Source organism: Schistocerca serialis, chromosome 1 (assembly GCF_023864345.2).
Source record: "Schistocerca serialis cubense isolate TAMUIC-IGC-003099 chromosome 1, iqSchSeri2.2, whole genome shotgun sequence".
In the NCBI taxonomy this organism is placed as follows: Eukaryota; Metazoa; Arthropoda; class Insecta; order Orthoptera; family Acrididae; genus Schistocerca; species Schistocerca serialis.
In genome coordinates this window covers 846,297,398-846,325,323 of record NC_064638.1, presented here as the reverse complement: position 1 = coordinate 846,325,323, position 27,926 = coordinate 846,297,398, and the positions used below count along the sequence as shown (strand labels likewise).

At 39.2% G+C, this 27,926-nt stretch overlaps 1 protein-coding gene across 1 annotated transcript in view; it reads left to right on the top strand.

Moving 5' to 3' along the window:
- Nucleotides 1-5,294: 5,294 nt before the first annotated feature.
- Nucleotides 5,295-27,926, top strand: part of LOC126485086 (uncharacterized) — a 67,273-nt gene continuing 44,641 nt past the window's right edge. The window contains exons 1-2 of the mRNA XM_050108695.1: nt 5,295-5,643; nt 5,802-6,021. Of these exons, the coding sequence (XP_049964652.1) occupies nt 5,570-5,643; nt 5,802-6,021 (294 nt within the window). The 5' untranslated portion in view covers nt 5,295-5,569. The remainder of the gene's footprint in view (nt 5,644-5,801; nt 6,022-27,926) is intronic.

Below are 27,926 nucleotides of genomic sequence, written 5' to 3'. Positions count from 1 at the left end.
CAGCAATGATGCAAGCAACGCCACAACTGGCGCTGCACCGCAAAAGCTAGCGACTGTGGAGGCACAACCTCTTCAATTATTCTCACAGAAACTCACATCCTTTCAGTTCAAATGGTCAGTCTTTGACCGAGAGCTCCTCACTGTTTATGAGGCAGTGAGATATATTCTTGAAGATATTGTAGGGCGGCATGTTGTAGTGTTTACAAAGCACTTCTCTTTATACCTCATTATATTAACATCTGGTTTGTATTTAAATTTGACTGACGATATGGAGGTAGATTCACTAAGCCGCAGGTACAGTACGTCCACAAAATCTCTCTGCAGTGGCGGTGGCGACCTCCACGCATTTTGCCTTGCGGGACATGTAATGTTGCAGCACATTCATGTCGCTGTATAAGCTAAGGGGTGGGATTCACTGTTAGTGGCTGCAGTTATGCTGGGAGATGGGATTCGATATTAGTACAACTAAAACAATGAAATTAATTAATTATAATAATTATAGACAGAGAAAGTTATGTTGATGAAAGAAACAAAGCCAAACAGATAACTGCAGCATCCAAGAAGAAATCTTGGAAGACTTTGGAAACAGGTTGGAGACTATGGGTCAAGCTGCTGGAAAACCATTCTGGAGTGTAATTAGCAGTCTTCGAAAGGGAGGTAAGAAGGAAATGACAAGTATTTTGGACAGGTCAGGAAAACTGCTGGTGAATCCTGTGGTTTGCTTGGGCAGATGGAGAGAATATTTTGAAGAGTTGCTCAATGTAGGTGAAAATACGATCAATAATGTTTCAGATTTCGAGGTAGAATGGGACAGGAATGATGATGGAAATAGGATCACATGTGAGGAAGTGGAGAAAATGATCAGTAGATTGCAGTGCAATAAAGCAGCTGAGGTGGATGAAATTAAGTCGGAACTCATCAAATACAGTGGAATGTCAGGTCTTAAATGGCTACACAGGATAACTGAAATGGCCTGGGAGTCGGGACAGGTTCCATCAGACTGGATAAAAGCAGTAATCACACCAATCTTTAAACATGGAAACAGAAAAGATTGTAACAACTACAGAGGTATCTCTTTAATCAGCGTTGTGGGTAAAATCTTCTCAGGTATTGTTGAAAGGAAAGTGTGAGTATTAGTTGAGGACCAATTGGATGAAAATCAGTGTGGGTTTAAGGCCTCTTAGAGGTTGTCAGGACCAGATCTTTAGCTTACGGCAAATAATGGAGAAGTGTTATAAGTGGAACAGGGAATTGTATCTATGTCTTATAGATCTAGAAAAGGCATATGACCGGGTCCCTTGGAGGAAGTTATTGTCTGTTCTACGAGATTACGGAATAGGAGGCAAACTTTTGCAAGCAATTAAAGGTCTTTACATGGATAGTCAGGCAGAAGTTAGAGTTGATGGTAAATTGAGCTCATGGTTCAGAGTAGTTTCAGGGGCAAGACAAGGCTGCAACCTGTCTCCACTGTTGTTCATATTATTTATGGATCATATGTTGAAAACAATAGACTGGCTGGGTGAGATTAAGATATGTGAACACAAAATAAGCAGTCTTGCATATGCGGATGACCTAGTTGTGATGGCAGATTCGATTGAAAGTTTGCAAAGTAATACTTCAGAGCTGGATCGGAAATGTAAGGACTATGGTATGAAGATTAGCATCTCCAAAACGAAAGTAATGTCAGTGGGAAAGAAATATAAACGGATTGAGTGCCAAATAGGAGGAACAAAGTTAGAACAGGTGGACAGTTTCAAGTACGTAGGATGCATATTCTCACAGGATGGCAACATAGTGAAAGAACTGGAAGCGAGGTGTAGCAAAGCTAATGCAGTGAGCGCTCAGCTACGATCTACTCTCTTCTGCAAGAAGGAAGTCAGTACCAAGACTAAGTTATCTGTGCACCGTTCAATCTTTCGACCAACTTTGTTGTATGGGAGCGAAAGCTGGGTGGATTCAGGTTACCTTATCAACAAGATTGAGGTTACAGATATGAAAGTAGCTAGGATGATTGAAGGTACTAGTAGATGGGAACAATGTCGAAATCAAAGAAAAACTGGGAATGAACTCTATAGATGTAGCAGTCAGGGCAAACAGGCTTAGATGGTGGGGTCATGTTACACGCATGGGAGAAGCAAGGTTACCCAAGAGACTCATGGGTTCAGCAGTAGAGGGTAGGAGGAGTCGGGGCAGACCAAGGAGAAGGTACCTGGATTCGGTTAAGAATGATTTTGAAGTAATAGGCTTAACATCAGAAGAGGCACCAATGTTAGCACTAAATAGGGGATCATGGAGGAATTTTATAAGGGGCTATGCTCCAGACTGAACGCTGAAAGGCATGATCAGTCTTAAATTATAATGATGATGATGAATTATAATTAATTAAACTGTACTCACCAATAACACAGTAGGTAGTGGACATGTTTTCCTGTTAATTGAAGGTGCAGTTCAACACTTTAACATTTATTTGTGAACACTTTTACCAGTGTTTTACATGTAATCAAATGTAGATAATTATCACTGTCTTTAGTTCATCTATTGTCTTTGGGTTATTTAGATACACAAATGTTTTAGCCGCACCCTAGGGGAAATACTTAGCTGGAGCCAAATCTAGGGAATGTGGTGGCTAAAGGCCTTTTGAAATTACTCTGTCTCCAAAGATTTCACCTAAAAGTCATAGGGATTGACATGCTATATGAGCAGTAGCGTTGTTTTGTTGGAAAAATGAATGGCTGGTCTCATTTTCATTCAACAGGGCGATAAATGGATAAATTATCTAGGAAAAGTAGACATCAGAAGTGAAGATAGTATCGAAAAAGATAGGCTACATAATTCAAAGTCGCTTTAAGGCAACCCACATCTCAATTTTCTCTGCACACAATGCCATTTGTAAGGGCATATGAATATCTTGACGATCAAATTCGTGAATTTTGGGAATTAATGTAGCCAGATAGCAGACAGCATAAGACTGTCAACGGTACAACTCATACTACATAACAAACTCCACCTTTCTCCACACCTGACATGCTACAACTAAGTTGTGTTTGTCGATACTGAGCATTCCTATACCAGTGAATTAAAGATGTTCAGAAACTCCTATTGTAGTTGATTGTTATTATTGCAATTTATTTGATTGATGTTACTGATATTAATGTTTGGATCTTTAATATTTAATATCGTAAGTTTTTTAATCTGAGCTAACAGTCATTTTGGAAAACATCCTCAATGAATTTGCTTTGGCCGCTGATAAACTTTATCGTAGCAAGTTTCTTAATTCTGATAATGAATTCCGAATTTTTATATCCTGGATGGCATCTCACAACCTCTCTTTCAGTGTTTGGCACTGGGCTTTATCGAAGTGTCTTATTGTCACCCATTGCACTTGTTGACATCCTGTGAGAACTGATCCTTAATGAGGTGAAACCAAAACTTTGCGAAAACAGGGACACAAGATGTACTCAGAATCAGTCAAGTTCAATGAAGGGTTATTTGTATTCTGTTAGAGTTTTCTCAGTACAACTGATTAAAGAAATCTGTCAATGAATCTGAGCAATTGCACTACCTTGTTGCTGTACACAAAAAAAGGGTAGTTGGGGGTAAGATCCCCAGAAAACCTTATTTAGTATTTACGTTACTTACCTAAATCACTCGCGATAAATTTTGGATTGCTTCAATTATCAAGTGCACGTATGATTTCATTCCTGATGTTTGCCCGTCCGTTAGTGTCGATAGTACATTAAACTCTAAAGCCTAGTTTACACGACGACACTAGGTTGCATGCAGCTGCACTAGCGGCCATTGCACATGCGCACCTCGCGTTTGCGCAACTCATTGGTGAAACTAAATACTAGTTGCATGAGTTTTGAGGTGACGTGTATTTGTAGAGTGTATACAAACTGAAATATGAAGTGGGGAACGGAGAATAATGTTCGCTTTATGGATATATATGCTTTGCATAGGTGTTTGTAGGATTTCATTGATGCTGATTACAAAAATAAGCAATGTATTGCTGCTGCTGAAACCTTCATGTGTGATTATTCTTATAGATGGTTTGACAATTTCCAAGCTGCAGGGCGAAATTTATTGAGTTAGGAGCATGTATATAATTGAATTAAGAAAAATACAAACAAGTGTAAGTCTAGCTGTGGCAATGCTCTCGTCTACAAGACTAAAATCCCATCGTTCGAGTTGACCAACTCTTTGTTAAGGAATATTGTTGACAGGAGGGAAGGCTATACAAATTCCAGAAGCTGCAGTCTTTATTCAATATTCATCTATTTAAAATGTTGTTGCAGTGCTTTCCATTCACATGTGTTGGAATTTTGAAATAATGCCAGTGTTCAGATCTATCATCAATAGAGTAGTGTGCAAACCATTCTCTTCTTAGTGCAGCCTGCTTCGAATAATTATTGCTGTTAATGTTAATAATAATTATTGGTATTAATGAGAAATCATCACCACCTAAAACCGCATCTTGTAGCATGCCGAGTGTTCTCGATTGTAATGCACACAATATGATATGTAATTTCAGTTCTGGCGACAGTGGTTCATGCGTTGCAGTACCTTTACTCCTTATCGCATAATTAACTCTATTTAGAAGAAACATGAACAGTTCTGGTGAGATTATGAGATAATTAGAAGAACTTCTTGGGTCTTCCGTTATAAATTTCAGGAAGGATGATGAGCAATCGAGCTGACGTCTTTTCTTTATCCAGTCGCGAATCGAAACACGTTTCTTATTTTTTTCCTTATGCAGCGATTCCACGTACAAGCTTTAACTCTATCACAACTCGTGCGACGTGCAACTGCCAAAGTTTTCATTTCAGACACGACTCATGGGCTCCCAAAACGACGAGACTGAAGTGTATACTGGTTTTGCCGTGTCTGCAGTCATATATGAAACCACTTTCGTGCAACTCATTCCACGCAACGAGTGGCACAACCCAATGTCGTCGTGTAAACTAGGCTTAACCTTTATTTCACAGTTTCCCTTTTAGTATAATGAGGATGGACGTAGAAAGCATCCAAAATACCAAGATAATGTAAATCAGATTAATGACACAGGAGAAGTATGTGCTATACACCATGACCGTGTCACAATTAAATCAACAAAGACAGGGATTTTAAAGTTTGTAAAAGCTATGCTTTTAATATTGAAATTTTATTTTCTGTTACCTAGGTATCTGTGTATGCTTATCAATTTAGAATCAGTATATAGCTGTTACCTTATCACCCAATCAATCTCATGTTCCTACAAAGAGCAAAAGCGAGTTCTCTGAAAGTTTTTCTGCGATTTACTTAGTAGATCTGCAAAACACGTTTAACAAAGTTTACAGTATCTGGTTTGTTATTAATGTTGCTGTTTGTTGTCATCTGCATTTACAGATATATCAGATAATTTAAATATTTTATAACAAACTGCAAGTAAAACTAATGACAAATGTAATTACGAAGAAAGGCGTATTACGTGGCTCTTGAAATGTCGCCCTTTTTAACTGTCTCTTTGCCTAAGGTGTTGTGGGAATAAAATTCAAATGTGTCTCTGGATACAGCCAAACATTGTTAAAGCATGGCGAGTGTAGATATGAGTCTTGACGATATTATTCAAAAGAAAATAGTGAAAACCCCTTATGGGCGCGCAAGGCAAGTGTTTTCAGCGAAACCGTATGTGACGTGTATTTAATTTAATGAAGTTCATTAAAAAAGTTCGATTTTTAATGTTTCATATTATACTAAAACTCTTCAGTGCATTGTAAGTAGTGGTTATAAGGTGAAGTGTTTATGAGGTTTTTATTTTATAGGCTGAAAAGAAACCAGCAGAAAAATGAATCTTCGCGAAACGTTAAAAGAAATAATGCGCCTCGTAAGAGAGGGGGCATAACAAAAATCAGCGATGCTCGGTTGAAAATCATACAAAATAAACGACAGAAGTTGACAGATGCCCGAGATAAGTTGGCGGAAATTGCGAAGAAGAGTGATGCTAGAGAGAAACTGGAGAAACTTCGACTAAAACGGATGAAAGTGAGTTTAATATTGGTAGTTTCAAAATATAGTCATAGATTCGTCACTCTTTTGTTGTGACATTTGAAACCAAGTTTTGCTTCAGTTACGTCTAACAGACCGTCATTAATCCGTTGAATTAAAGATGTGTTCATAAACATTTTTGAGTAACTGTTGTCGGCTTCTGTGAGTCCCATGGTTTCGATGTCATTTTGAAATTATTACGTGATTCAGTTGCTTTGTTCACTCCCAGGACCGAAAATAATGTTAGTGACAGCTTATCTACCTATGAAATTATACCAATTACGTGTTTATTAAATAGAATTTTTTAGCTTGTAAATGCAGAAATTGGTGTGCTCTTTTTCACGAGAACAAATTTCGTCTCTTTAGACAAATTCTTATCCAATAATCCCGTGTTTGCTTGTTGTCGTTCCGTGTCTCGGCTTTGACTAGTCAAATAATTTATACCGGCAGTGGATAATAAACCAGTTACGTAGGTATGTAATTCATCATGGGCCATTTGCCAACAGTTGCAATATTTGTGAATGGGGTATAAATAATAGCGTAAGGGAGAGTAATAGATTTATGTAGGCCTAGGAAGAAGTAAGCTGTTAAGAACAGTATATTGATACACTTGTATTATTGCAACCCTGCTGCTTTAATAATTCAGTATGTTCCCCAAGTTAGTCTTCTCATCACTATACCTAACAGGGTACTACATTTATGCACAGGCAAACCTTAAGTTGGGCCAATTGAAGAACAGGATACAACTCTTAGGCATTGACCAGTGATTTCTTATTTTAATCATAGGTATTAGTTTATTCTTGAGGTGTAGATAGCAAATCGGTTATCTTCTGTGGCAAAGCATCATAATTGTAAATAAAAATAAATGTTTTACGAAAAGGTAGATATTGTTTGCTTTTTGTTGCTTGTGGTAACCTCAAATCACTTGTGTACACATGTTGAATTATAACTTTTTCTCATAATGAGTTGTTTCAGTTGCTGTTTCCTCTGCAGTTGATTCATATTCTGTATTATGTAGGTCAACTTACGAATGAGATACTAGTGACAGCGAAAGCAAAAACAGTGACACACAAAACACTGGCATCTTGTATCCCAGTTGAACTACAAAGGTCTCCTATTCGTCAGTTGACTTATGACCTGTATAGGTCAGCGGAAGTACAGGACATAAATTTTACATTTGTTGCTTTTCTGTCTTTGCCAGTATTGGTATCCTGTCCATCAAATGATCTATACACACCAACTGAAGAATAGGATACAAGGCCTATCTACTGCAAAAAAAAAAAAAAAAAAAAAAAAAGTGAAGGGGGGGGGGGGGGGGACTACATATGTAAAATTTGATTCGAAATATAGGCATATAAATTGTTTGTCAACAATGTTTTTTATCTGTACTACATTCCTTAACATTAGTCTGTCTTTGCAATGTATTGTGTGTGGTAACTTGTAACGTCATTTTCCAAAGCCTGTGTGTTGTATCCCATTCTACAGTATTCTCCTAATGTTATGTTTGGGAGTTGTGATCCAGGTTTTTGTTGGTTTCACTTTAGCTGAATGTCAGGTCTTCTTGGTGAAAACCATGTACAATGTTTCACTTCGTTTTTTACTATTTTAGAGTTGACTACTGTAGTATGTTGCAATTTACTGTTGTACTTTAACCCTTCACTCCCTTTCAGTTGGGTTGACCTATATCTTTTTCTAATTTTCCTAGGTGTTAATTTTGCTTCATTCAGTAATTATTTTTTACTTTACATTGTTGATGTATAATTTGTCTCTTGCTTCAAAATAATGTCTTCCTCCTTTCTTTCTCAGTCAGATCATATTGCAGAGAACAACATGGAACAATTCTAGAAATTCAACGGTAAAATGAAGCAGCATAAATACTACCTGCTCACATATGTTTGCACTTTTAATATGCACATGCTTATACATTATTAGTAAGAATCTTTAGTAACTGTACCACGAATTAACTGGGCATGCCCATAGGTATAACAGAACATTGTCAGTTCACTTGCTGTGCTCAAAAGTCAAAGTTTTAGATATTTTGTGATGAGGATCAGAAGTTTAGGTAAACTAAGAGGTTACATCTTTCATTAAATAGGTAAGCTGTAGTCCTGAGAATTGGTAAACTAATTGGATAGTTCAGATAGGTGAAAGAGTGCCATTATAGTTTGATAGAGTTCACTGCATGAGTGATTAAGAAATTTTATTGTATTGACAAAAAATTTGAGGCTTTTTCTGTACTAACTTTTTTGTGAGTTACAAATTTAGCTTACTAAAGTGGATGGTTTATTGAGATACTTGGAGGTGAAATTTGACCCAAAAAGTTTTCTTGATATTTAGGTAACTCTTGTGCTGGTATACATCAGAAATGCTACCACATATAGCTTTTGTTATCTGGGGCCCGCAGTGCAAAATATGTCTTCTAAGGACATAATTATTATTATGAATATAAGCCAGTTGCACTGCTCTTTAAATGGTTTTTATTTTATATATCATTCATAGTGAGCCCATTTTGGCATATTGCCATCATCTGGCGCTATGTAATATTGTTGCTGCCATGTACTGTCTGTTTTTGAAGTGTTAGTTTCTCCTTAGATGTACACTGGAGATATGTATTTGACTTTGTTTGTTTTCATGTAAGCTATTTTTCTCTTGACATCTTAATTTTGTTTTAGTATGTTTACAGGCATTCCAAAAGTATCAAAGACCTGTTTCTTAACTGTATGCTGATCTGTACTACTGCTAGGTTTTACTTCATTTCAGCAACAGATAAGTCTGACATTATGTTCTGGTATGTCATAAGTTCTTTTAACAGAAGTGTGTGAAATCAAATTTCAATTTCAAATTGTACTAATTGGCACACTAAGTGCTTATTCCAATTTCTTTTTTGTATTTCACTGAAATTAAACCTCAGGATTGTAATGGCAGATGGGGAAGGGCTTGTTCCTGGTGTGAAGACAATACTCTGTTAATTTATAAAACAGACAACACATGTGGCACTTGAGAATGTCCTTAGATTTTCTGCTGGCTGACTCCAACCACAACATCAATGACAGTTATTTTAATCAAAGTGTAAGTTCTATTGTTTTTGCTTTGTAAGAGCACCCTGAAATATATTTGAAGACTGAAGAAGTCTTTCATATTAAGAACTGTAGGGGTCCCTATTTGCTATTCGGAGAATGTGAGTGGCCTGCCTGGTCATCGGAACAGGCCAAATGAATAATGAGGTTTATTACAAAATTCTAGTCACATTAAAAAAAAAAAAACCTTGGCATCCAACAGTTGGTACTTCAGAAAGACAGTTGCAGATTTTGGAGTTTGAGAGAATGTGGAAAACAAAAATTGCAAAATTAGGTTTGAGTTCTGGCTGTGCCAGCTAGACATAAAAAAAGTGTGTTTCTATCTGATTCTGTAATGTATTTAGGAAATACAGAAGCGTCCGATTCCACCCGTCTTCTTTGACCCATAGCATCACAAATATGGCGGAAACGACCATACACTAGGACTCCAATATGGCGCCTATGACGTCATTACGTAAACATGACCACAAACATGAAAATACATTGAAAAACCCACACACACACACACACACACACACACACACGTCCCACAAGAAACCTAATGAAACTAATGGGACAAGTGTGGGAAATTGGGGGGTTTTGCATGGGGACAAAGTAAATATAAACAGGAAATTGGGGGGTTTTGCATGGGGACAAAGTAAATATAAACAAATTTAGGCACACACCACCATACAAAAAAAAAAAAAAAAAAAAAAAACCACGAAACTCCCCAAATTCCACTAAACATAATATCCTCTGGAATCGGCCACTTCCCTTGACCTATATAGCTCAACAGCAGCTCCCGATCCCACAAATTGGAATCAAACACTTCCCTTGACCTGCATAGGTCAACAGAAACTACCTATACCAAATCATAAAATCCAGAACTTTAATAAGCCTCATATCTTCACGACATACTGAACACTTAATGACTTCACCCAAAAATCCGAACAGTTGAAGTAATTTTATTAGAGACAGCGCACTGTCCCCCATCATCGCCGACAACCAAAAACTGTTGATCTTGTCAGTTGTATCCATACCTATGTAAGACATAAAAAGAAGCAATTTACCAAAATTCACACATGACAAACAGAAAAAAAATCTACAATAACGTCGAAATAACAGAACTAAAATCATCAACTCACTGAAAAATATTCCACTGAAAGCATAGTCCCAATACCACACACGTGCAATGCTATCACGTAAATGAGCCCCATACACCACATAACACGCTACCCATAAACACACCACCAGAGAGCACCACCGATCACATCAAAACGACACCTACAAACACGCCACTCTCACAAACTAAATTCTGCACCGTCGTGACGTCACACCACAAAGCCGACGGGTGGGATCGGACGCTTTGGTCAACCCATATTTTATTATTCTCTCCTCCAGAATGGAAGTTAACAGTCAGAAGCTTAAGAAACTTCTCCATATTTTATTATTCTCTCCTCCAGAATGGAAGTTAACAGTCAGAAGCTTAAGAAACTTCTACTAAGTATTTTGTATGATATGCTAGTTGCCTATTGTGTTGGGCCCCAAAAATATCATTTTCAGATTCTGTGTTCACAGATGAAAGTGAGTGTTACTTGTCACATAACCCAAACATACAAATTTATTTAGCAACCCAGTGTTAAGGATTTTTGTCTAATTTTGCAGGTATGTTCTTTTACTCTTCATATACAGCAGTTATCAGCCATCTTTCTAGTCAGTTGGGACTTTGAACTGGGGAGAGATTTGTGAAGAAGGCAAGCCAAGTGGGGAGCCAGGGTTAAAGAGGACTTATTGTAAATCCGAACTGGGGTTCCATCTGGAACTAATGACTGACTTGTTTTCAACTCCTTCACATGCTTCTGACTGCCAGAATTTCTATTTCAATGCCCAACTTATGGAATCCTTGCTACAGTCAAATGATGATACATGAGTGATTATGAAAGTGACAGATTCCACCCTTCTGCTTTGATCCATGACACCATCAATATGGTGGAAATGGCTATTCTAAGCATCTCCAATATGGCACCTATGATGTCACTACATACACACGGCAACAAAAACGAAAATACATATAAATAAGATAATAACATCTCCCTCAAAAAATACAATCAAACTAACGGGGCAGCCGTGGGAAATTGGGGGTTTTAGGGAGGGGACAAGTTGAATATAACAGTAAAAAAAAAAAAAAGACACCACGATCCACGCAAAATGACGAAAAGAAAGTTACGAAGATCTACAGAAATCGGACACTTCCTTTGACCTACATAGGTCAACCGCAGCTGACAATATCTAAACACCAATGCCTACAGCAAAAACTACAATAATTGAAATAGGTCATTTACCTTGACCTTTATAGTTAAACCATAACTATTGATATGAAAAACCCACCACCTACAACTATACGAAAAACAACCAAAACGTCAACACCTCAAAAATTAAAAAGTCAAACATCTCTACGTTAATTAAAACACATTCAGTACACGAAACGTTACAACTCGAGAAAAATACACACACAAAAAAAATTACTTACCGCCATCAAACACAAGAAGACGACACATACAAACACAACCAACTTGTAAACTCTGCACCAGAATGAAGTCACACACAACACCCTTATGTCATGGGTTAAAGCAGATGGGGTGGAATCAGATGCTTCCATTGACCCAAATTGTCCTGTGTCAACAATTCTTTTAAATGTGAATCTTAAAACTTCAGCTTTTCTTTTGCTGCCTTCTGTTGCAATATCAGTCCAGTTGACAAGTGATGAGATAGAAGTGTTCGATCCCCTTACTGATTTTTATGTAGGAGAATAATTTTCTTGGGTTCTCGGCAAGATCTTTTGTTGAGATGCGAGTGTGAATGTTGCGTACTTCACATATATGAATGTCTACTAACTTTTTCCTGGCAACATTTCCGCATTCTTTTTTGAACAAGAGTGCGACACTTGGCTTCCTCAGCATTTTCCAAATTCTGTTACTAAACCAAGGTGAATTTCCATAATATTGTCCTCAAGTGCATCGCCCTTGTATAGACCCTCTATATACTCCTTCCACCTTTCTGCTTTCCCTTCTTTGCTTAGAACTGGGTTTCCATCTGAGCTCTTGATGTTCATACAAGTGGTTCTCTTTTCTCCAAAGGTCTCTTTAATTTTCCTGTAGGCAGTATCTATCTTACCCCTAGTGAGATAAGCCTCTACATCCTTACATTTGTCCTCTAGCCATCCCTGCTTAGCCGTTTTGCACTTCCTGTTGATCTCATTTTTGAGACGTTTGTACTCCTTTTTGCCTGCTTCATTTACTGCATTTTTATATTTTCTCCTTTCATCAATTAAATTCAATATTTCTTATGTTACCCAAGGATTTCTACTAGCCCTCGTCTTTTTACCTACTTGATCGTCTGCTGCCTTCTCTACTTCATCCCTCAAAGCTACCCATTCTTCTTCTACTGTATTTCTTTCCCCCATTCCTGTCAATTGTTCCCTTATGCTCTCCCTGAAACTCTCTACAACCTCTGGTTTTTTCAGTTTATCCAGGTCCCATCTCCTTAAATTCCCACCTTTTTGCAGTTTCTTCAGTTTTAATCTACAGGTCATAACCAATAGATTGTGGTCAGAGTCCACATCTGCCCCTGGAAATGTCTTACAATTTAAAACCTGGTTCCTAAATCTCTGTCTTACCATTATATAATCTATCTGATATCTTTTAGTATCTCCAGGGTTCTTCCATGTATACAACCTTCTATCATGATTCTTAAACCAAGTGTTAGCTATGATTAAGTTGTGCTCTGTGCAACATTCTACCAGGTGGCTTCCTCTTTCATTTCTTAGCCCCAATCCATATTCACCTACTACGTTTCCTTCTCTCCCTTTTCCTACACTCGAATTCCAGTCACCCATGACTATTAAATTTTCGTCTCCCTTCACTATCTGAATAATTTCTTTTATTTCATCATACATTTCTTCAATTTCTTCATCTGCAGAGCTAGTTGGCATATAAACTTGTACTACTGTAGTAGGCATGGGCTTCGTGTCTATCTTGGCCACAATAATGCGTTCACTATGCTGTTTGTAGTAGCTTACCCGCATTCCTATTTTCCTATTCATTATTAAACCTACTCCTGCATTACCCCTATTTGACTTTGTGTTTATAACCCTGTAGTCACCTGACCAAAAGTCTTGTTCCTCCTGCCACCGAACTTCACTAATTCCCACTATATCTAACTTTAACCTATCCATTTCCCTTTTTAAATTTTCTAACCTACCTGCCCGATTAAGGGATCTGACATTCCACGCTCCGATCCGTAGAATGCCAGTTTTCTTTCTCCTGATAATGACGTTCTCTTGAGTAGTCCCCGCCCGGAGATCCGAATGGGGGACTATTTTACCTCCAGAATATTTTACCCAAGAGGGCACCATCCTCATTTAATCATACAGTAAAGCTGCATGTCCTCGGGAAAAATTACGGCTGTAGTTTCCCCTTGCTTTCAGCCGTTCGCAGTACCAGCACAGCAAGGCCGTTTTGGTTAATGTTAAAAGGCCAGATCAGTCAATCATCCAGACTGTTGCCCCTGCAACTACTGAAAAGGCTGCTGCTCCTCTTCAGGAACCACACGTTTGTCTGGCCTCTCAACAGATACCCCTCCGTTGTGGTTGTACCTACGGTACAGCTATCTGTATCGCTGAGGCACACAAGCCTCCCCACCAACGGCAAGGTCCATGGTTCATGGGGGGAGGTGTTTGTAACTAAAATGTCTAAAATAGTTACATAGCATATGGGTTGTCTAATAATTATTTGCTTGAGATAAGTTTGTAGAAAATGTGTCCCTGCCATCTGCTGTGAATCCGTTGATGTCCCAGTCTGTACTTGGCACATTAAAGTTGCCTCCAAATAATATAGCTTGATAGGGTTACTTGTGCAGTACTTGCCTTCAATGATTGAACTACCGCTAAGTCGAATCATCCAATGAATGTAGTTCCCTTAGCCTGGTTGTCTGGGTAATTTCACGGTCAGGCTCACTTTAGACCTCTAAAGACACAATATTTTTTGCATAATGCAGTGAACACCCTCATTCCCTTTTTGTGTCAGCTAACCTGTTTTTTCAATATACTTTCCATCCATTACTAAATAATCCAGACCTTTCTACTTCAGCTTCATCAGCATCTTCGTTCCAAGTATAATTTGAGTGCAACAGCATTCCAGAAGGATTAAGTCAAGAACTTCAGTGTATGCTTCGGCAGTTTACTGCTAAAATTCTGACTGTTGGTCAAACTATTGTCTAGCCTAAGAAACCCTTGTGTGTACTCCCCAAGTACTCAGCTACACGAGTAGCTGCTTCCTCTGTTTATTGCACCTGTGACATACCTGTTTACCAATACCTCTTCTTTTAGTTATAGTTTTGTTTGTCCCAGCTTCTTGAGATCTCCTGGTGAAGAGATACGATATAATACGCTCCGTAGTGATACAATGAAGTTACGTAACAGTTAGTGGTTTAACTTTTAAAAACTGCAAGTTTATTGGCATTTATAGAAAGAAAAAGATTCTTATGCAGTCATGTGTAACATGATGGGTGTGTAATGGGACTTACTGCATCACAAATCGTTCAGATAAATTAAGCTGCATTAAAGTATTGCTAGGCAACGCAATCAACGTTGTGATATGTGTCTCAATTAAAACTGGACCTCGATATTTTAAATAAACTTTCGGTTCATTTTGTCAAAATCGGTACTAGTCTCAAAATTAACTTCCAACTTAATGCATTAAGTCCAAGCGCATTTGTAACTATTGTACGTGATTTACATGGCAGCTCACTTATGCGCTGGTGTGTAATGTATTTTAAATCGAGCTCGCAAGTTTGTTTTCCCTAATGGGCTAAACAACTCTTTTGTAATAACTTGGTCTCGCGTAAAGTCTAACTGGAACTGGATTTGTGTCCATCTGAGTCAAAATCATAAAAAATAAAATTCACCGCACAGGTCAACGAACTGTACACGCACACTTTTGCACTCTAAGTGATAACTTGTCTTGGAGTAAAAGCCACACACAAATTCACACCTTGTTTTGCGTACAAAATCAAAACACCTTTATATTAAACAGATAAATTATGACATGCAATTATTAATTAAAAATTTCCGGTTTCTGAATAAACTTAAAAGATCTTGTGTTTCGTAATGGATAAATTTTATCACCTGAGAGGAGAAACTATTAGTTTGCTAAAATGGATTCAGATTACAGTCAACTCGTGTCTGGACAATGTAACGAATGGACACTTGCTTGGAATGAATGAAATACCTGTACTGAAAAATACTGTCCTTTGAGTGATTTACTGATCAAATTTGGTTACCCCTTGCATCGCTACGCTGCCCCCCAATCTGTAATGTCGCAATAAGACCGAAGACGTTACAGCATTCACTGGAGCGTGGTAGGATTGTGTACTGTGCTGTTATACCTTAGTCCAGGCATTCCAAGATTGATAACACAAGTTGTAACGTACACTTCACTTCAAATTTTACATGAGTAATTATAAATGGGGGCCTAACATAAATTGCCTGTTTAAATGAATCTCCAAAAGTCAATGAATTTGTTTGAATTTCACTTCCTGGCGCGATGCACTACACACACACACACACACACACACACACACACACACACAAAACACTTCACTATTTGGTGAGAAGCCCTTTCAACTGGCTGCACAAGGCAGGGATTGCAGCCAGTTCCGATAGAAAACGGATAGAACTGTGACCTCCACAGAGTCATATACGTAGCTATAGTCTGCTCGGTCATTTTCTTCTTTTTTGCTTTTCAAACGAGCTGCGTACAGTGTCGGGTTGAGTGACATATCAGCTGGTAACCTCATCGCTGCTTCTCCACTGTGCATCTTGCGCTTCTGTCTGGAGCAAGTGTTGTGTCTTCGTCTGATATTGTTTTGTCAACAGAAAAATGAAGTGAATGCACAATTCTTCCAGTTCTTCGACGAATGTGTTTCGTAATTTGTTTAATAAAGATTATTTCTCTGTAATTTGGGTTACAACATTTGTCGGTTTCACGGCTGAAGTTACTTATTGCAGGTTGGCAATATTCTAGTCGATGTGTGCATCGTGATGTACTACTGTGTTCAAAAGGTTTCACTAGTCAACCGTCAGGTGCTGATTTATTGTTATAAAAGCGCACTACAGAATTGATTGTGCATTTTTCCCTTATTGTGCAGATTTGCCTATTCGTCATAAATACTGTGAGTATTGTTTGCCAGTATTTGTTTTGGTGATATGTATGATGCGACTTACCGAACGAAAGCGCTGGCAGGTCGATACACACAAACATACACACAAAATTCAAGCTTTCGCAACAAACTGTTGCCTCATCAGGGAAGAGGGAAAGACGAAAGGATGGGGGTTTTAAGGGAGAGGGTAAGGAGTCATTCCAATCCTGGGAGCGGAAAGATTTACCTTGGGGGGGGGGGGGGGGGGGGGGGAAGGATGGGTATACACTCGTGCGCGCGCACACACTCGCGCACGCGCACACACACACACACACACACACACACACACACACACACACACACACACACACACACACAGACATTTGCAAAGGCAAAGAGTTTGGGCAGAGATGTCAAAGATGTTGTGGAATGACAGGTGAGGTATGAGTGGCGGCAACTTGAAATTAGTGGAGATTGAGACCTGGTGGGTAACGGGAAGAGAGGATATATTGAAGAGCAAGTTCCCATCTCCGGAGTTCGGATAGGTTGGTGTTGGTGGGAAGTATCCAGATAACCCGGACGGTGTAACACTGTGCCAAGATGTGCTGGCCGTGCACCAAGGCATGTTTAGCCACAGGGTGATCCTCATTACCAACAAACACTGTCTGCCTGTGTCCATTCATGCGAATGGACAGTTTGTTGCTGGTCATTCCCACATAGAATGCATCGCAGTGTAGGCAAGTCAGTTGGTAAATCACGTGGGTGCTTTCACACGTGGCTCTGCTTTTGATCGTGTACACCTTCCAGGTTACAGGACTGGAGTAGGTGGTGGTGGGAGGGTGCATGGGACAGGTTTTACACCGGGGACGGATACAAGGATAGGAGCCAGAGGGTAGGGAAGGTGGTTTGGGGATTTCATAGGGATGAACTAACAGGTTACGAAGGTTAGGTGGACGGCGGAAAGACACTCTTGGTGGAGTGGGGAGGATTTCATGAAGGATGGATCTCATTTCAGGGCAGGATTTGAGGAAGTCGTATCCCTGCTGGAGAGCCACATTCAGAGTCTGGTCCAGTCCTGGAAAGTATCCTGTCACAAGTGGGGCACTTTTGTGGTTCTTCTGTGGGGGATTCTGGGTTTGAGGGGATGAGGAAGTGGCTCTGGTTATTTGCTGCTGTACCAGGTCGGGAGGGTAGTTACGGGATGCGAAAGCTGTTGTCGGGTTGTTGGTGTAATGGTTCATTGCAGGAGCTGGTGAGGTACCCCTCTGGATTCGGTGATTTATCCTTTTGGCCCGACAGGCGCTGAAAATCGCAGTGTCACCTCAGTCATTGGCATTTAGTTCAGTGATGCAACTCATTTTCGAATGACTATTCAGGAATCGGCCCCAAGTGACCCAGCCATTTGGTACATGTGCTACAGACTGTCTCAGGGATCTGGATCTCTCCGGCATGAAAATACACACCCAGGGATGGAACGCACTGTCCAAAGTGATTTTAAGCTTAACACAGTACACAAAAAGTTGTACTCCAGATGTAGTTTTTACAACTTTGTTTTCGTTTATTTTAAGTATGTACCATAGTTTTATCATCATTTATACAGATGGGTCCCAGCAGGAGCATGCTCTTGGTTGTTTTGTGGTTCTCCCTGATATGGTTTTTAAAGTGCGTCTTCTAGAACAATGTACACATTATGATGCGGAATTATGTCATTCTGATGGCACTGGAGAAGGTTACCAGACATCACCGTACTAGTTCTCTTGTCTGTTCAAACTCTTAGTGCACTGTAAGCACTTCACCAAATGTATCCAGTAGACCCGCTGATTTAGCCCATCCATGACTACTTACAGCAGCTCCAATGCCCTGGCAAGGAGGTGATCTTTTGCTGGGTCCCTGGCCACGTTGGGATATAGGGTAATGACATGGCTGACAAAGCTGCCGAGGAAGCATGTTGGGATGGTGCTCGCCATCAGTGTCCCATCCCATTGCACGCCATTATCTCATTTTCTGACAGATGCATCATGCGTCAGTGGGAGACTGAATGGTTGCAGGTGTCAGACAACAAACTGTGGTTGCTCAAATCGACCACAAAGACTTGGCGGCTTCATGTCAGCCTCACCACTGGCAGGAGGTTTTGCTTACCCGACTGCGCATCGGTCCTTTCACACATGGCTTCCTACTCCGGTGGGAGGATCCACCAATCTGTGAAGTTTGTGGCGTGCCACTTTCAGTTCAGCGCATTGTGGCTGTGTGTGTCCTGTATACTGATATTAGGGCAGCCTTCGGTCTTGCTGGAGATCTGCCCACCATCCTTGCAGATACCAATACCAGTGTTAACAGAGTGGTGAAAATTTGTGAACTGTCAGGCCTCATCCCTAAACTAGTAGGGAAGGGCGGCAGACTTTAGTATGTTATAAACTGCTCCGCATGTGGCGACAGCCTTCGTCCCCACCCATGAGATTTCATGTTGACTTTTCGTCAGGGCGCTGATGACCATGATGTCTAGCGCCCCCTCAACCCAAATCTGTCATCATTCCTTATCCTTTCCAATAGGCCGAAGCTCGTGCCTTGCACCTGAAGTTAGTATATCCTTTTCGGGCCCCATGCTGTGGCGCCATATATTTTTACTGATGCTTCTTCTTTTAGTCATCTTCTTGTTTGTCCCGGATTCCTGAGATCTCTTGATGAAGAGAGACAATATAATAAGTTCCGTAGTGATACAGTGAAGTTACGCAACAGTTGGTGATTTAACTTTTAGAAACTGCAAGTTTATTAGCATTTATGGAAAGAAAAACTCTCATGCAGTCATGTGTAACATTGTGTGTGTAATTGGACTTGCTGCGTTGCGAATAGTTCAGATAAATTAATTAAGCTGCATTAAAGTGTTGCTAGGCAACATAATCAACATGGTAATGTGTGTCTCAATTAAAACTGGACCTCGATATTTTAAATAAACTTTCGGTCATTTTTGTCAAAATCGATACTTGTCCCTTGTCTCAAAATTAACTTTCAACTTAGTGCATTAAGTCCAAGTGCATTTGTAACTGTTGTATGTGTAGGACAGTTAGATTACGCACTGGCGTGTAACATATTTTAAATCGAGCCCGCAAGTTTATTTTCCCTAATGGGCCAAACGACTTTTCTGTAATAACTTGGTCTCACGTAAAGTCTAACTGGAACTGGATTTGTGTCCATCTGAGTCAAAATCATAAAAAATAAAATTCACCGCACAGGTCAACGAACTGTACACGCACACTTTTGCACTCTAAGTGATAACTCGTCTCGGAGTAAAAGCCACACACAAATTCACACTTTCACACTTTGTTTTGCATACAAAATCAAAACACCTTTATATTAAACAGATAAATTATGACATGCAATTACTAATTAAATATTTCCGGTTTCTGAATAAACTTAAAGATCTTGTGTTTCATAACGATAAATTTTATCACCTGAGAGAAACTATTAGTTTGCTAAAATGCATTCAGATTAGTCAACTCGTGTCTGGACAATGTCACGAATGGACACTTGCTTGGAATGAACGAAATACCTGTACTGAAAAATACCGTCCTTTGAGTGATTTACTGAGTTTTGCATTGCTACGCCTATTCTCCACCCCATAACGGAGTTCCAGAAGTCTGTAGCCAAGACAGTCACAGAATTGACAGAGGCTTTGGTTGACACTCTCCACTCAGGTTGAAAACCCGAGTACCTCCGTCAATTCTGGATTTGATACTACAAATTCTGAGCTCTGTTTGTACCTCACGAGTGAGGCCAACAGTATTTTAACACTTTTAGTGGCTGCCTGTATGAACTGAGGATGGTCTCAGATTTCAAGTGATAGGTGTTATTGGTGCCGACACGATAGGTGTCATTGATGCTGACATCAGGCTCAACTTGAAGATGACTACACTCTTCAATGTTCATAGCCGCAGGCTGCTGCACATCTCAGATGAATGCCTCCTTAATGCCTCTACCTCCTTTCAGACATGGCTTCCCTCCTCCTCCTCCCCCCCTCCCCCCCTCCCCTTGCTTCTCCCTCCCCCCCCCCCCCTCCTTTCCCTCCATGTACATATGCTGAGCATACATTGAACTCCGTTCAAACCTTGGATACTATTTCCCTAAAGGGTTCCAAGATCTGCCTAACACTAGAGCTCCTGATAAGTAGCAGATCCCTTCCCCAATGTGCCTTCTTGGACCTTGCTGAAGGAGCAGCCATGTGTCCGCTCACAGGGTGAATGAGTGAGGACAAATGACCAATCTCCATATTGACTCTCCATTTTGAGCAACGCAAATGCCTGACAACTTGCTGGTTTCCTCTGTGGTGAGTGTGGCTGCTCCAAGTTGGGTATGCTGGAAGGTGTCTAGGCAGTACATTGCGTGGAAAAAATAAATGACACACGAGTTTTCCCATCGAGTGTGTCAGTTTCCCTGCTGCCACAACACCCTGAGGTAGCAGTCTGCAGAAAGCTAATTGCAGATAACAACATCCTTGGCTGTTCCTGAACTGTGACCAACTCTTAAGTCTGCACGTGGAATGCACAGTCCCTGTCCGTCCTATTATTAAAATTAGCATGAAACCAATAGGTAAATAAAAATGACGAAAACTAACCTTGTCTGTTGCACAGGGATTTGCATTACCACACTTTATAAGAACACACAAGAAAGGTGGTACAAAAACACTGAGTCTGTCACTGACACCATTTCACTCCATGCTTTCAGACACAAACAACCGATATACTCTTCCTTTGGTTCTCGAATAGGGGATGGAACCTGACAGAGCTTTCCACAGTGATTGTTGGCTTTTCGAGCCAAACAAATGATAGCAGCGATACAGGCATCAAAACTCTACACTAGTTACTAAATGTGAGACTATGCCTCTTAAACACACAAATAGACAGGGACCCTGTTACTTCAAAAAATCATAAATTTTAAAATTTTGCAGAAAAATATTTTCTTTGTTCTGGATCTGCGCAAGATTTTCTTTGAAAAAACATTAAGGAAACTGTACGTACCTAGGGTAATATCGCAAATTATACAGGTCATGTCAACTCATGGTTATGAACTTCTCTGGAATAAATGTGTATTAGACATTTATATCAAAGTGGTAAGAAATAAAGTATTTTTGTTTTATTTTAATTTTTGTAAATGGTATGGCTATTTGACAAATGTATATTTTGTAAATAACTCTTAAAACAGTAGAAGGCAAAAACTGTAACTAATAAACTAAGAGTACTGGAGACCTGGCAGATGTTTCGCATTAAAGCTCCCTTGCAATGTGTTGAAATTTAGTTGACACCTGCACACTTACGGGCTTTGTTTAATTTACAATTTAAGATTAAAACACGGAATTAAAGTTATTTTTTTTTTCCTAATTTGGAAAGTCACAGAACGCTATGTTTTCTGTCATATTACCAGTTTCTACTGATATAATTATAAATAATATAAACAATATATTCTCTGCTCCAGCAGTTTGTATTACGGAAATATTTATTACTAAAAAATGTTATAAGTTCCATGTTTGAGTTTTTACAAATTATTTACTCAAAAAGCCCCATCTGAGTACTTACGAGAATTAAACAAAAAACGTTAGGTTAATATGTTCGTAGTCAGTGCAGAAACAGTGAACAATATTTTTCTGTGTAAAGTGTTAAAAAATTTTCAACATTCTGCATGTTTCGCATCACTGAATTTCTTGTGTAAAATATGCATGTTGACAACACTTCCCAGTGATCTGTTTATACCAGAAGAATGAGAACTTGCACATAAAACATTCTGCATTGAGTTTTGTAGTCGGCTTGAACTTTTTGTAAGAAAAGATGTCAGCGAGGAAATACAGTAGTGAAAGAGTGAAATATGTGAACTGTGAAAAAACAACAAGAAAGTGGTATTTCAGAAAAGTGAAAAATACTTCATAGTTGTTGGAAGTTTGTCAGAGGAATTGCAGTGATATTATGGTCCTCCAGTAATGGTATTGGCGTCACATCCATTGTGCAGGGATTACTACACTCACTACAAGAAAAAATTTAGTGACAACCCATGCGAACTACCACCAGCACCCGAATGTGAAACTGAAGAAGACAGTGCAGGTGTTTATATTTCTGGGAGTGATGCGTTGAAAGTTTGCATTTCTGCTGTAGCCCCTACTATATCTCCCCTTAAATGTCCAGGAAAAGTAAGAAGCACAAGAAGAGAACAGTTTGCGAAAAGAAAAGTGGTAGAAATTGAAACAACTTTTACACAAGCATCATCTTCAAAACTTTGTGAAGTGTGTAATATACACTGTTGGCCATTAAAATTGCTACACCAAGAAGAAATGCAGATGATAAACGGGTATTCATTGAACAAATATATTATACTGGAACTGACATGTGATTACATTTTCGCGCAATTTGGGTGCATAGAACCTGAGAAATCAGTACCCAGAACAACCACCTCTGGCCGTAATAACGGCCTTGATATGCCTGGGCATTGAGTCAAACAGAGCTTGGATGGCGTGTACAGGTACAGCTGCCCCTGCAGCTTCAACACGATACCACAGTTCATCAAGCCAGTTGCTCGGCTACCATTGACCAGATGTTTTCAATTGGTGAGAGATCTGGAGAATGTGGTGGCCAGGGCAGCAGTCGAACATTTTCTGTATCCAGGAAGGCCCGTACAGGACCTGCAACATGTGTTCGTGCATTATACTGCTGAAATGTAGGGTTTCACAGGGATCGAATGAAGGGTAGAGCCACGGGTCGTAACACATCTGAAATGTAACGTCCACTGTTCAAAGTACCATCAATGTGAACAAAAGGTGGCCGAGATGTGTAACCAATGGCACCCCATACCATAACCCCAGGCGATACGCCAGTACGGCAAAGACGAATACACACTTCAAACTGCGTTCACCGCGATGTCGCCGCTAACAGTCTTTGGACCTCGACCAACACAAGCAGCAATGTTGCGATACGATAAACCGCAATCATGATAGGCTACAATCCGACCTTTATCAAAGTCGGAAACGTGATAGTACGCGTTTCTCCTCCTTACACGAGGCATCACTACAACGTTTCACCAGGCAACGCCGGTCAACTGCTGTTTGTGTATGAGAAATCAGGTGGAAACTTTCCTCATGTCAGGACGTTGTAGGTGTCGCCACCGGCGCCAATGAAATTCAGTAGGAATTCAGTCAAGTCACAAATAAGTTGATCCCAGAGTGGTACATACATTGTGAGAATGCTTCTCTGCAAAATGCAGCCTGTTACTGTGCATGAAATGAAATGCAGAGACTACAGTTTGCAATCAAAGACTTTCTAGTAAGCCACTTCATTTCTGGTGTGTAAAACAATAAGTGGTGAGTGGGACAGATAATAAGTGTGTGTCTTGAGCTGCAAGATACAACCATCTCCTTTGACACCTCATGGTCTTGTTAATGATTTCAAATGACCATCATCAAAAGGTCAGTGTGCAGTTCCCATTTTTCAGATACTACTCTTGTTGGATCATCCTTGTATATGTGCAAATTCAGCTTGCTATAAAAGTTCAATGAGAAGCAGATGAAAAAACCAAACGAACTGTTTTCAAGAGTGCAGTGTTGATTGTTATATTGGAAGCTGTTTTTATTAATGGAAAGTCATGAAGTAAAATCATGACAGAAGAAAATAATAATATGTTAATAATTATCATGAAAACAAAAATGGTTGTATATATTCTATATCTCCTTATTGTTATAAAATGCTTTCAAACAAAATTATGAATTGTTTTCCAGCTCACTTATAGTGTTGTAAAGTAATTATTCATTTAGGAGAGGTCTGTAGAGTTTCAACAAATCACCAGAAAAGCAAAATATTGTAGTTTTGGAGAGGTATCATTAGGGATTTTTTTTCCAGCAAACTTTGAAATAGTGATGACATATTCACTCTGGACATTCATGATTTGAAATGAAATAGCACCATAGTGATTTGTTATGTTGATTTTCAACAAATATCAGGCATGAACATATGCATGGTGGCAAGTCAGTGGTTCAACACAGAAGCTGTTGATGGTTTTGTGACAGAACTGCTGTGAAATAGAGGACAATTGAATTGCAGAAAATTGTGTAACTAGGTGATCACAAAAATTTCAAGAACACTCGTAAATTGTGGCAACATTATTGAGATTTTGGTATATAGTTAAATTTTAAATTTGCATGTGATGGTGCTAGAGGACCTGTCAAGTCAAGGGATGCAAACACCCAAAAGGAAACAGAATTCTAACACTGATTTGTGCTCATTTGCCACCAAAACATGACAAACATTCATTATGGTGCAAAATATTGACTGTATAAACAGTAAAGTGGTATTCACTGGTCAATCTGTGCATTTACAGTAAAAGGTCATGGGTTGGTAACATTTTTGAAATATCATGTGATGCTCTGATTAACCTTTTTTTAGTAATAATGCTTTTTCCACAGGCCATTTAGGAGGTACACTCACTATTCACAATCAGCCTGTTCTCTATAAGCAGCCTGTTCTCTGAATCATGTTTTTGGATCAACAGTAAAATTTCTTGATTGTGCTTTTTTGATAATTTTATGCCCAATTTAAATTGTAGCAACATTGACAAATAATTTTTTTCACAGAATGCTAGCATATGATTCATTTGGTAACCAATTTGCAATTTGGGAATGTTACTTTAGCCACCTGCTTTGATAGTTGGACATCCGTTTTAAGCACCACAAAAACATAAATAGAAACAGAAACTGCATTGCCTGGCTACGCTTTCATGGTAATGGGAATATCATTTCCTTCAGAGTGAGTGTGGCAGTGCTAAAAGCCACTTTTGACCTGTGTAGAGTGTTCTGGGATCAGCATCAGACACTCTTAAAATGGTTTTGGCTGAATTTAACATGTTCGCTCAAAAGATCTGATCATTGTTTTAAGATACTCTATGTAATAGGATTTCTTTTCAATTAAACTATGTTTTACAATTATGAAATAGCAATTTGCTGAACTCAGAAAGCAATAGTTTCTTTTAGGAATATCTTCAATCATTTTGGGCTTGCTTTAAATATGCCAGAATGAAATCACAGTGTCTACTGGAGGAAAAACATGCTGTTTGTACTAGGCCTTCAGTGAACAGCCTTTTTGGGATAAGAGTTTAAAATTGCCTAAATATTGAGGAAAACCTTCAGGCACAATATTTGTCCACTCTTGAGAACGATCCAGTTCTGAGAACTAAATTTAACATCATCCACAAAGACTCTAATAGAGAAAAAATTTCCAAAAACGAATCTTTTGCAGTAATTACTTTGGGAGACAATTTTTCTTGAACTTACAGTGTTTTTCTAACAGATATGTTTATTAATTGGAGTACACCTACTGCAATCAATACTTAGCATTCTTCTATAGATCAAAAAGATTCTATAATCTTCTTGACTGAATAGTTCAGTGTCAACATTTTGCTTCCATACAAGACAAATAGCTTCAGAAAAGACTTCCTAACATTTAAATTGGTGACATTTAATACATTCATTTTTATAATTTTTTTATTTATTTTTTTCCTCTCCAGAAATGTGTTTGGATTACTGATCTACATTTTACATAATCTCTGCTTTGGCCAACATCAGGTAGTTCCCTGTCCAAATAACAAAACCTACCTGCTACTGTTAATGTGTATATCTTGATACTAATTCCCACAGCATCTCATTTAATTTGATTACTACCCATGATGTATATTTTTGTGTTGCTGTTCATAGTATAACCTGTTCTCAACATAATGCATTTCATTAAACTTATCTCCCACAAACCATGAACCTTGCCGTTGTGGGGACACTTGCGTGCTTCAGTGATACCGATAGCCGTACCGTAGGTGCAATCATAACGGAGGGTATAAGTTGAGAGGCCAGACAAATGTGTGGTTTCTGAAGGGGGGCAGCAGCCTTTTCAGTTGTTGCAGGGGCAGTTGTCTGGGTGATTGATGGAACTGGCCTTGTAACATCAACCAGAACAGAATCGCTGTGCTGATGCTGCGAATGGCTTAAAGTGAGGACAAGCTACAGCCGTAATTTTCCCAAGGGCATCCAGCTTTACTGTATGGTTAAATGATTATGACGTCCTTACGGGGAAAATGTTTCGGAGGTAAAATAGCCCCCCATTTGGATCTCCGGATGGGGACTACTCAGGAGGATGTCATTATCAGGACATTTTGCAGATCAGTGTGTGGATGGAATGTCAGATTCCTTAATGGGGCAGGTAGGTTAGAAAAATTAAAAAGGGAAATGGATAGATTGCAATCAGATATAGTGGAAATTAGTGAAGTTTGGTGGCAGGAGGCACAGGAATTCTGCTCAGGTGAATACAGGGTTATAAATACAAAATCAAATGAGGATAATGCAGTAGTAGGTTTAATAATGAATTAAAGAAAAAAAGGAATGCAGATAACTTATGATGAACTGCATTGTGAATGCATTATTGCAGCCAAGGTAGACACGAAACCCACACCTACCACAGCAGTACAAGTTTATATGCCAGCTAGCTCCACAGATTAAGAGATTGAAGACATGTATGATAAAAGAAATCATTCAAATAATTTAGGAAGACGAAAATTTAATTTGTGGGGAACTGGAACTCGATATAGGAAAAGGAATAGAAGGAAAAGTAGTTGGTGAATATGGACTGAGGGTAAGGAATGAAAGAGGAAGCTGCCTGGTGGAATTTTGCACAGAACATAACTTTATCATAGCTAACACTTTGTTTAAGAACATGAAAGGTGGTTTTATATGTGGAAGATGCCAGGAGACACTGGAAGGTTTCATATAGATTGTATAATGGTAACACAGAGATTTAGGAACCATGTTTCAAATTTTAAGAAATTTTCAGGGCCAGATGTGGAGTCAGACCACAATTTATTGGTGGTGATCTGTAGAGTAAAACTGAAGAAACTGCAAAAGAGAGAGAGAGAGGGGGGGGGGGGGGGGGGGGGGGGTGAGGAATCTGAGGAGATGGGACCTGGATAAACGGAAAGAACCAGAGGTTGTAGAGAGTTTCAGAGAGAGCATTAGGGATCCATTGACAAGAATGGGTGAAAGAAATATAGTAAAAGAAGAATGGGTAGACATCAAATAGTGAAGGCAGCAGTAGGTAAGATGAGGGCTAGTAGAAATCCATGGGTAACAAGAGAGAGATTGACTTTGATTGATGAAAGAAGAAAATATAAAAATGCAGTGAATGGAGTAGGCAAAAAATACAAACGTCTCAAGAATGGTATCAACAGGAAGTGCAAAATGGCTAAGCAAGGATGGTTACAGAACAAACGTAAGGATGTAGAAGCATATATTACCAGGGTAAAGATGGGATTCAGCCTACAGGAAAATTAAGGAGGCATTTGGAGAAAAGAGAACCACCTGTATGAATATCAAGAGCTCCAGTGGAAAACCAGGCCAAAGCAAAGAAGGGAAAGCAGAAAGGTGGAAGAGTATATATAGGGTCTATACAAGGGCGATGTACTTCAGGACAATATTATGGAAATGGAAGAGGATGTAGATGAAGATGAAATGGGAAATACGATACTGTATGCAGAATTTTGCAGAGCACTGAAAGACCTACACCGAAACAAGGCCCCGGGAGTAGACAAGGCTCCATTAGAACTAGTGACAACCTTAGGAGAGCCAGCCATGACAAAACTCTT